Source organism: Limulus polyphemus, unplaced genomic scaffold (assembly GCF_000517525.1).
Source record: "Limulus polyphemus unplaced genomic scaffold, Limulus_polyphemus-2.1.2 Scaffold3231, whole genome shotgun sequence".
Taxonomy (NCBI): Eukaryota; Metazoa; Arthropoda; class Merostomata; order Xiphosura; family Limulidae; genus Limulus; species Limulus polyphemus.
The window spans coordinates 9,154-20,914 of record NW_013668841.1 but is presented as its reverse complement, the minus strand read 5'-3'; the positions used below and the strand labels follow the sequence as shown (position 1 = coordinate 20,914).

Here is an 11,761-nt window from a genome sequence, read left to right as displayed (position 1 = left end):
CCTCTTGGACAGCCCTTTTTGTCCTCTCCGATGGACCAGGACGACCCGAACGCTGCTCAGTTGTTTCCTTGTCGTGTTTCCTGAACTGTCGAAAGCGGGAATCCCAAATTCTGCGAAATTTGCTGCTGACTTATTCCATCATCTGCTTGACCAACTATCCTTCCTCTAACAAAATCTGATAATTCAAGAGAACCTTGAGTTCTAGGCATGTTGTAGCACAAGATAATTAGTGTGCAGACCATTTTCATTTATATAGTGCTCTGTGAACACAAATTAGTTAGCATAAATCAGTTAAGTGACGAAAAATTAGGTGTCTATTTACTTGTGACCACTCAGTGTATATTCTTATTAATGTGCAAGCTTTTGGATATTATCCATTTAAGTCAGAACAATTTCCAGTATAATCTCTTTTTATCTCTCAGAAACTATTCTGTTTATATTTGTGAATACACTCGTGATACAGTAACACAGGTCATTGTATGTACATATCAGTTGTATATTTCATTAAACACAGTTATGTAGGCTCAATTAACTAGTTCAGAAATATAGCATATCCTGATAATAATGATATCATAGTTTCATTATCTGGAGGCTCTAACTTCTTTTGTTATTTACAATGCACTACTCATCATTAGGTCATTAACTATAACAATGCAATATATAAAAACCTACTTGCAATTGTGATTCTAGTACAATCGGTAAACAGACATAAGAGAGTTTACAAATGTTATTAAAAAGTGACTATCAGCTTATACTTAGAAATGTATTTTAACAGGAGATTATGAATTTACCTGTAACAAGCCAACCATCAGTGGTGATTGTTTCTGATGTTATTTTAGGATTATTCAGATAACCTTTCATCATCTGTTCACCTCGTACATAAATCTCACCACATTCGTTTGGACCCAGAGTTACGCCAGTGGTGATGTCTATCACCTGTAAAGCAAATCTGGTGTAATGCAAATAAAGCCACATGGTATTTATCTGATTATACTGAGTTTCTTAAAATTCATATTGAGAATACAACCTTAATGGCACATATTTTATGGTGGTTTTAAAGAAAGCATACTGTAACAAAAATTAAAAATAATTTTTAATACTGATGTTAAAAAGTGTGATGCTTCATGTAGTTATTTCAAATCTAGATGCCTTAAGCAGAATTAAAATCAAAAATATAGAACACAACGAAAACAAACAATTAATATAATTACAGAATTTAAGTCAAAAATTGATTATAATTATTAGATATTCTGTGATTTATACTATGTTATTAGTGAACAGAAGACAGATGAGATGGTAACTGCCATCAGAAATAAAGTTATTAAACAAAAAAAGAAGATACAGAATATGCATTAGATAATCAAGTGCTATGCTGAAAAATAGCCAGTAAAGGACATATGGGCAAGACATTACATATAGTTGTACCTCACAGTTTAAAGTAAAGGTTATGATACTCCATTTGCAGCTCACTTAGCATTTGTGAAAACTTACAGTAGAATCATTAAACGTTTCTTTTGAATGAATATGAGAAAAAACATTAAAAATTACTATGAGTTATGTTTAGAATGTCAAAAACAAAAAACTAGTCCATACCTAAAAATGTTTCTTTACAAAGGGTGCCTAGCTTAACTGCATTTTTTCAACTAGTGGCTATGGATATTTTAGGTCCATTGCCCACATCTTAACTAGGAAATAAATATGTTCTAGTCATTGCTGATTATTTTCAGAAGCAATCTATTTAACAGATCAAAAAGCAGAAATAATTGCTAAGGCATTTCTGAATCAAATTGTGGTTAGACATGACATACTACAATATCTATTAACAGTTTGAGGTGCAAACTTAATTTCTAAGCTATGAAAAAGAAATTTAACGTATTAGGTATACAGAAAATTGAAACCACTGCTTATAACACAGCTGCTAACACTTTAATACAGAGACTTAACAGAACTCTATTAGTTATGATTTCTCAGTATTGTGAGCAAGATCATAAAACCTTGGATAAGCAAGTTCCTTTGTTACTATTAGCTTATAGAAGTGCTAAGAACGATTTTACACAACAAAGTCCTTTCTTTCTGTTGCATGGTAGATATGAACTAAAGCTGCTGGATATTGGGGACAGCAGGTGAATAAAAAAGCATAGACCAGTGAAATAAAATTAGGTTATAAAATGTTACAATACACACCTAAGTTTAAAAAAAGAAATTAAAAACTAGCAAACTATGGAGAGGATCATTTAGGTTAATTAAACCAGTAAGCCCAGTTAACTTCGAGAATCAAGAAATATATAGTAAATTTAAACTATTAGTACATGTTAACAGTTAACAGAATAAAGACAGTAAAAACTTCAAAACCATATCAGTATGAGCAATTAACAGATGAAACTGAAGTAAATAAAGAAGATAAGAAATTACAAAAACGATCTGAAGATGCCAGTGAAATTGAAATAATCCCTGACAATGACAAAATCGTAACTGCTGAAGATATTCAAATTAGCAACGCTAGTGACAAAAGTAGTACACCAATATAAGATGTACGAAGTTCACTGGTAACAGAAAAAAAAGGCTGATACAGTGATTCATGGTTACAGCCTATGGTCACGAGGCCCAATAACAGATCAAACAGACTTAACACTTACGCCTAGAATAAGGTAAGATTTGATCACAAGTTATTATTATATTATACATACATCTAAGAGTGATGTGAAAATAGTTAACAGTGACTCAAATAAAATGAAAGTATTCAACAATATGATATTGATAGATTATCTGAAAAGATATTACCAGGATAAGTAGAGTAAGATTGTATATAATCTATGTTTAGTAATGGAATATTATATTGTTATGTGTACTAGTACTAGTAGACATATTCATAGGCATACCAGGATCTTGTGCTACTGACTTTAGGAATTCATACAGGACAAAATGTAAGTGTCATTCCATTACAGAATAAGGTGAATATGGTATTTTTTAAAGAAGGAAATTCTATATTATCTGGAGGTAAATGGATAATTGTCAATGACAAACCATTTCCACAGTATGTTCTGTTGTTAATCTGTTTACAAGAAGAATTAGTAGCATTCAAGAAATCATTTGACGTTCGATACTCATGTTAGTTTTTATCCAGGAAGTGCAGATAATATGACATCATATCACATGACATATCAGGGAATAGCTATCTTAATACAGGTAAGATTATTACAGAAAGGACTAATTGAAAATTACAAGACACTAGTTAAGCAATATCATGATGAGATAGGTGAGCTATTACTAGAACTAAATGATATAAAAGACATCATTTCTATATCGGATTGTAGTCAACAAAAATGTGATTAAATTAATTCTTATTTGTGACCACAACCACAGACTATTTAACAGAATTGAATAACAAGGTTGAAAAGCAAAGACAAATTTCTAAAGAAATGATCCACTTAATAGGAGAATAGGTGACTATTATAAATTCATTGAATCAAACAAAATCGAATCCCTGATAAGGAAATAAGAAAGGTATCTAAAGCACTAGAGAATATCACTAATGCATAAATACACGCTAGGTTAGAAACTGAAAGTAAAATTCATAAAGAAGAAGTTGAAATAATCATCTTTAATGTAAGAATTCAAAACAAGCTACAACAATTAGCTTTTACTGTGAAAAGTAGTGGAACAGAGTTAGCTAAATTAGAACAGGCATTGTATGTAGCAGCAGATATGAAGTATTATACAAAATCGAAAGATTACCCCACATTTACAGTTTGTAATTCCTATGGATAGTGATCATATCTACATGTATTATACATGGTTGGATGTATAAACAGCTGCAGTAAGAGATACACTGGGAATGGTTATAGAGATCCCCCTAAAGGCAACATACAGAATGTTTAAACTATACTGAGTAATACTCTTACCCTAATGGTCAACATAAATATCTAGAACTAGCATAGGAAGACATACTAAAATATATAGAGGGACCCATTAGAGTATGTGATCTTAATTCTGGAATATATTCGATACCAGTAGTAACTTGTAACTATGTGATATTTGCATAACAATATCATATTGCATTATTAAACATAAATTATATACTACCATACTCTACTTATCCTAGTCATACCTCTTCAGATAATCAATCGTATTGCTGAATACTTCCAATACAACATTAGCTCTCATTTTATCCAAGTCATTGTTAATTATGCACACATCACTGTTAGGTGTATGGGTAAAAATGGGGGGGGGGGTCGAAATCTTACTCACCTGGGTGTAAGGGTTAATTCTGGTTGGGCATCAGTCTCACTGGTTTCTTCAGTTTCTTTTTTGTAAGTTCTTACCTTCATTCTTTACTTCATTTTCATCTTTTAATTGCCCATACAGATATGGTTGAGGAGTCCTTACTCACTTTAATCTAATAATTAACATGTACTAGTTGTTTACATTTACTGTGTATTTTTTTGAATCTTTACGTAAACTGGGCTTGATTGTTTAATTACCCTAAATGGTCCTCTCCATAGTTTTGCTAGATTTTTGTATTTCTTTTCTTAACCTTAGGTGTGTATAGTGACACTCTGCCACCTAATTTTATTTCACTGGTTTGTGCTTTCTTATTCATCTGTTTTCTTGATGTTCAGCAGCTTTAGTCAAATTTTCATTTGCTATTTGTATTATATGCATAATTTCAGCTTTGTAGTCTTCACCTATTGTATAGTAAATATTTCTGGGCTAATATTCCTTGCATAGGTAGCATTACATCTGTACCATATAACAGAAAGAAAGGGCTTTCTTGTGTAGAATCATTCTCAGTACTTCTATAACAGTATAAGCTAAAAGCAACAAAGAAACTTGCTCATCCCAGGTATATTGGCTTCCATACACTGTTCTAACAATTTGACCAGTTTGTTCACATCTTTTGGTGCTCTCTACCTCAGATACACTGACATGTCAGTTAAGCACGTGATCATTAACTGTTCACATATTAGTATCTGCCAGTCTCTCAAAATTATTTTCACATTCAGCCATATCAGTCCATTTTGTGAAATATTGCCATAGATGTGCCACAAACTGGAATACAATTTCTCTAGTGTCAGGTTTGACACTAGATGAAAACCCTTCTTTGATAAATTCATAGCATTTCAGCAAGGCCACTTTTAACTTGTCATAGTCCATGGCATTTTCTGACATCATGCCTGCATATACTTCTAGAACTTTTTATTTTTTTGAGAAGTGGGCTGAGACAGACTGCCCAGTCACTTTTGTCTCATTTCTGACTTTGATATCTCTCCAGGAAAGCATTAATTTCACCTTTCTGTTCATCAAATTTGGACAGTTGGCCCTGACCCCCATTATCATTCTTGGGTCTTTCATTTTTCTGTTGGGTGAGTTTGGTGATATCAATTTGTGATCTTATTCTCTCTATTTGCAGTCTTTCTTCTCTCTCCTTTTCTTCTTTTTGTCTTTCTTCCTCTCTTCTCTCTAGATCTTGTTGTCTTTTTAACAAACTCTCATAGATCACTATCTTTAAACCCAAGACATTCATTTCATTCGACCCATTTTTTCAAAATCAATGCTTCTGTCAATGCAATACAAAAGAATTGGCAGAAATATTCAAAAATAGATAACATATTTACAAGTCATACATTTTCAAATTAGTTACCTTTAGTAACCTTGACCCTTCTGAGGGTGTTTTGAACCTAAATATACAAGATGCTGAGAACAGTTTTACTCCGTTACTTGGAAATGACAAACTTAACTAAGTCAAAGTAGTTTAGTTTTATATTTTGTTCATTCTTTAATTAGTTGGGCATTATAATGTTGATGTGTTATTACTGTTTTTTTTTAATAAGTTTTGCATAAAGTACCTTTTTTAAATTAGAAAAATAAAAATGTTATTTTCTGTATTTAAAAAGTAGTGATACAACTTTCATTTTTACAGGAGTTGTATAAAGAGACAAAATGTTCTAATAGTATCAACATAAAAAAATCAAAGAAAATAAAAATAGGTAATATTTTATATCCAGTCATTGAGAAGAGCTTTGTTATAACAACTTTTTAAAAAAATGTGAATTATTTTACCCACTGTTTTATTGTGCCAAAATCTTATTTTGAAAAAAATACCATTTAGATATTATATAATGTTATTTTACTTTTTAACATTACAAACCTTTAATTCGGTTGATGAAACTAACTTTCCAACAGAATTAGGAAGAACACTTCCTTTCACCATAATAGAGAGAAGAATTGTTTCACTCAAACCGTATGCTAAACATAAGAATAAGAATCATTTGAGTTATTATTTTAATGCTTCTGAATCTATAGTTTAAATAACAACTACTTGTTTTTTAATACAAAGAATCAAACGTTATTGTTCTTTATAAATATGATTGAAGAAAAATAAAAGCAAATATGGTTTCTTTGTTATATTATGTAAAAAAAAAAGTGTTTCCAGCTTGAATGTTCACCATGAGACTTTATCTGTGTTAATTAAAAGTAATCAAGTGTAATCAAAAGTTTTAGAATTTCAACCTATAGTGTTATTGCTTCACAGAAGTTTTTTATTTGTATTACTTATTAGTTCACACAATTATTTAAAGCTTAGCTGTTCTTATAAGTATCTTTATGGGTATTTGTAAAAACTGTTTCTAAAAATCTATTTGTCCAGAAAATAAGTTCCTTTTTCCTGAGATATTGATTTTGTACACTTTCATGTATAAATTTAGTATGTTATATGATTTTAAAGGTGTAAAAATATTATTTTAATAATAATCATGGCTCCCAGTTATCTGCATGAAGTCTTTTGTTGGTTTAGGCTACTCATTTTGTTATTAGGTGGGACAAAATCTGGTTTTGTTATATGTCTTACAATGTCAGTCAACAGTATACTATCAGAAGAATTATAGCTTACCTTCTACAGCTGTAAAACATGTTAGTCATGATATATATTAGGAAAGCTTGAAAGATCAGTTTGAGTACTACTTGTTAAACTACAGTGTTATGAAACAGAAATATATGCATTAGTACTACAAGTCTTAATCAGCTCTTAAAAGGATGTCACTGTTAAACTCTCTAGAAATAAAGTAATAGTTAAATGTGAGGATAAAAAAAAAATAGATGGATCTCTGTAGCGGTGTTTCCCAAAATATTTTTCTATGAAATATCTACTTACAAACATTTTATAGATATCATGTTTAATAACTGATATCTACAATTTATATCTTACCTTGTCGAACACTTTGCAAAAATGGGAACGTATTCATAATAACCTCTTCATTTGCTTTCCAATTTAAAGGTGCTCCAACTGTTACAATCTCCTTTATGCTGGTGAGATCATAATCTTGAACTTTTGGGTCCATTAGTAGTTTATAGACAAAAGAAACAATGGTAAGAAAGACATTTGGCTGGAAAAGAAAATGCTTAGATAAAGACATCGATGATAATAGGCACAATATCACAAAATTTTGCAGTTTCTACAATGGAAATGAAATTGAATGGTGGGATTGGCAGTTACAATTACAGAATTCATATCTAAAGTTTGGAGTGTGTTTAGCAGCAGAACATGGCTCTAGCCATCAGACTTTTTGATCAACAATCTGGCACATTAACCACTACAGTATGTATGGCCTGAAAATCATTTTTAATAAATGGTATTGATTAGTTGCAAATAAATAAATTATGCTACACTTTTTTATAGTCATATATAGCACATGCTACTACACTGAATTATTTAACAATTATTAAATATATTTATATAAACATTTTCCCATATAAACTCATAAACTAAAGTGAACTAAACAATCATTAAAATAAATTGTGAGATTGATTGTATTTTATGAAGATGGTTACAATAGTAATTCCAAGAAAAGAAGTAAATTGAGCCTTTTTTTTTAGCAAAAGTTCAATACTCAGTGTGGAAGCTACATGTTTAGTGTACAGTCATCAAGATACATTTGCTAGAGTGATGTATTCTGCTAGAGATAATTGTGTGTATAAGAATGTGCAGTTTGCTATAAAATTGTTGGGTTGTTGAAATGTTGGTTAGGTATGTAAAGGAATAATTGAAATAAGCTGTTTAGTTAGCATTACTTCACCCATACAACAACTGAGAATGAAAATCTACCTTCCAAAAATTCCACAATAGGGTACAGGAGAAAGAAGAAATCTTAGCTGAACCTAAGAACCTTTTGAATGGCTTGCCCAATTACTTACCCACAAGAAATGATGGATTCAATGGCACGTGACTTATTTATAGGCAGTATAACAGATGAAGATAAAGAACAGACTAAACAAAGAAGACGTACAACCTTAAAGAATGCTCTGTAATATATCTATATTTATCATTAAATTTCACCTGATATATAAACAACAACTTCAGGATTTTCAATCAATCAAGTTTCTGGTCCAGTACCTTAATGCTGAGTAAGGAATTGCCAATTAATTACATGATAAGTTTATTATAAGTATAAATCCAACAGTAGTATATTTTCAAGCATTTCCTTTTTTTTACTCCTCTTCTTTTAATTTTTTCTATTCATTCAAATGTTACTTTTTTGTTAAGATTAAACATAATTATACTTATTTGTAGATTCTTACTTTGTGCTGAGGAATAACTTTCAGAACCAAATCAAAGTCGTAACATGGAGCCACAACAAGTGATGCATTGTTTTTTATTACTGCACACAGTATCATTAAGGCAGATAAGTGACAAAATGGATATGTTGATAGAACGATATCTTCCAACGAGAACTTTAGTGAAGTAGGATGCCTAGAGAGAAAAGAAACATTATTTTTTAAATAAATCCAGAAACATGTACACAAGTAGAACTAATGTTAGATTGCCTAGAATAACATAATGTTTTTACTTTATAGATGCTTAAAGTTTGCTAATTCAATTTAAGTTTTTGGTAATTTTCAGACACAAACTATAAAGTATACTTTGAAAATGCTTTTTAGTTTCATAATTATTCAAAGATTTTCATGTGATCAGTTACATTTTCTGAATCAATAACTTGAAAATACTTCTACTACTATTGTATATATTTACCATTACAATAACTTTTCATACTGAACAAGTTGGAAGAAAAAGGTTATATTTTCTACCTGACACTAGGTAAACAGTGTTAGAGGTAATTGGCTATTACAGTGCAAAACAGATAATAAATCTTTCAGGCATTAAGGTTGTATTACAGATTTTATAAATCAAGCTGATTTAATCATAATATGATTCTCACGTAAGCTGCATAATGGAGGTAATAATTCCATAGTGCGTATGAACAACAGCTTTTGGTAAGCCAGTCGTCCCACTGGAAAATGTCAAAATCACAGGAGCTTCTTTGGGGTTTAGTTTTGGAGGACCAATATAAGCTAAACCATCATCATCTTGTATCATGTCATAAAAGGAAAAACAATCCTCGGCTTTTCCAAACACGAAGATGTCCTGCATAAAAAAAGAAGACTTTAATGATTATATATCATGACTGATCAAGTAAATTTATCCTTCCTACACAACTGGCCAGTAATTCACAATACAACTGATTTATGGAGGTGAAGCAGATTTATAATGGAACTTCAAAAAAAATATGTGACTTTCTTACTTCAAATTATCAAATGACTTATATAATCCCCAATTATTTATTTTTAGCATAAACATCTATCATTCATTTATTTTTAAAGTAATCCCCTAGTATTTATATATTTTTAAGTATTAAATTCAATCAATTTTAGTGTGAAGATACATAACTAGCCTGTATCAGAAAAAAATTAGTTCTGTAAATTTCATTATAATGCATAATAGTTACAGTAATATGAAATGTAGGAAACTAATTTTATGTACTTGAACAATCATCAACTTTCATCATATTTATTGAAGTCTGAACTATTTCCCAATCTAATTTATCACAAGGTTCTACATTAAATACAGAGACTATTATAACAATATCCTTTTATAGCTTAATTTTTCAGCTAAAAATGATTCTTACATCAGTATGTAAGGCACTAGATCTCTAAACACTAAAGTACAAAAAAAAAGTAATCTCTATATATTTATACAGAGTAACATAAACACATAAGAACATAAATTCATCTAGCTCTTGCCTTAAAGTTGTCAAGATTTTGAGTAGCATTTCTGGTTTTTTCAATGATTTCTTTTTCCACTAAGACATAAACAGCATTAGTGGTCTCCAGAGTACCTCGCAGCTCATCTTATAGGAAAAATGAAACAAACACGTTTTTAATGTCCTTATATTTTGCTGTTTAATAGTGAAACACTCAATAAAGGTTAACTTATATGGAGTTTAAAAAGTATCTATAGTTAGAAAATAGATAAATGGAATTAAAGACATAATCCATAAATGTATACATAACATACTTAAATAAATTCACTTCATAAAACAATGAAGAAGTTATCAGCAAGAAAGAAATTACTGAATATTTAGATTTTACATACTAGATAAAGTCATCATTCTTGCTAATAAAGCAGCTAACAATCTTTGATTTAATTTATAGAAATAATTGTATTACACATTTATGTAAAGAGCTAGTGTTTAATTCAAAAAATTAAAATCTTCAGTTAACAATAGTTATAAATAGTGTCACAGAGAAACACATAACACTTTTATCATACTTTGGAAAACATTCCGTCATAACTCATAATACCCAACTTATCTTGTATTCTCTAACTCCATAAAACACCATACAAATAAATTTATTGCCTGGGATAGAAAAAGTAGTAGTTAAAGACTTGTCAGTTCTAATAGGTAATAGTATGAGATACATTATAGGGTATTTGAATAAATATTGTCTTATGAAATAAAAAAGGATTAGTAACGATGTGTTCATTACAATCAATAATTCCATTGAATGTGAAGAGATAATTAAAAGATTTGAGGTTAAATGAATAAAAACTTTTGGTTTCAGTAATATTTGCACTAGTCTTTCAATTTGTTATGACAGCGGAAGTCACGTGATGCAGATGAGTTTCTCGAATGATCGAGGAAGTCCGACTTTATTCGAGATGCCCTCTTCATTAGTATATAAGCCTGGCAGAGAAAGCCAGCAGGATGATAAAAGAATGAAGAGAATGCAGTAGTTACTTTGAGTTCTGTGTAATTCATGATTCTGTTAGTTTCGAGCTAGTGAGCCATAAAGTGTGCATTTTGCACGCATTGAGAACGAAGTTATCAAAATCATGAATCACTGTGATTTATAGCGTGCATTATAGAAGTTGTTAAGTTTAAAGTGACAAGAAATGTACTGAATGTGGAACTTCTGTGTACTAAAAGTTTGTATCGAGGAAAAATAAACTGGTTTAATCAAGAAAGAACTTGTATCGCTAAAGATCCCCGGAAAGAATTTCTACCAGAAACAAACAAACAAACAAGCAAATACGTAACAAATTGATAAGTTTAAAAAATCTTTCACCAAGAATTTCAAGATATTTTAATAACTAATAAATTAATCCCTTTTTTATAGTACACATACTTGTTTATATGAAAATGTCACTCATAAAAATTACCACTGCTTCACATTAATCCAATCAGACCTGGCTCCTTTATAGTTCTCATTATATGTCAATCCAAAAGCTACATTGGGCTATCTGCTATGTCCACCAAGGGGAATCGAACCCCTGATTTTAGCATTGGAAATCACTAGACTTACCATTGTCTCAGTGAGAGACAAATTAAAAGATGAAATTGTTTAAAACCTGATAGGAACTTTCCTAAAGGAATGTAGTTTCAGAAAAATAAAGTATTGTTACGTCTCCGTTTGTTAATTGATTTTT

The 11,761-nt window shown here is 30.4% G+C and overlaps 1 protein-coding gene across 2 annotated transcripts in view; it reads right to left on the bottom strand.

The window, feature by feature from the left end:
- LOC106468945 (4-coumarate--CoA ligase 1-like) overlaps positions 1-11,761 on the bottom strand; it is a 22,858-nt gene that overhangs the window by 8,887 nt on the left and 2,210 nt on the right. The window contains exons 2-7 of one of the 2 annotated variants that reach the window (XM_022397341.1): positions 10,075-10,181; positions 9,213-9,418; positions 8,575-8,746; positions 7,205-7,382; positions 6,149-6,246; positions 792-936 (exon numbers count right to left, since the gene is read on the bottom strand). In XM_022397341.1, coding sequence (XP_022253049.1) covers positions 792-936; positions 6,149-6,246; positions 7,205-7,382; positions 8,575-8,746; positions 9,213-9,370 — 751 coding nt within the window. In that variant the 5' untranslated portion in view covers positions 9,371-9,418; positions 10,075-10,181. Of the gene's footprint in view, positions 1-791; positions 937-6,148; positions 6,247-7,204; positions 7,383-8,574; positions 8,747-9,212; positions 9,419-10,074; positions 11,245-11,761 lie in introns of those variants that run through there. The other variant, XM_022397339.1, reaches the window with a different exon arrangement.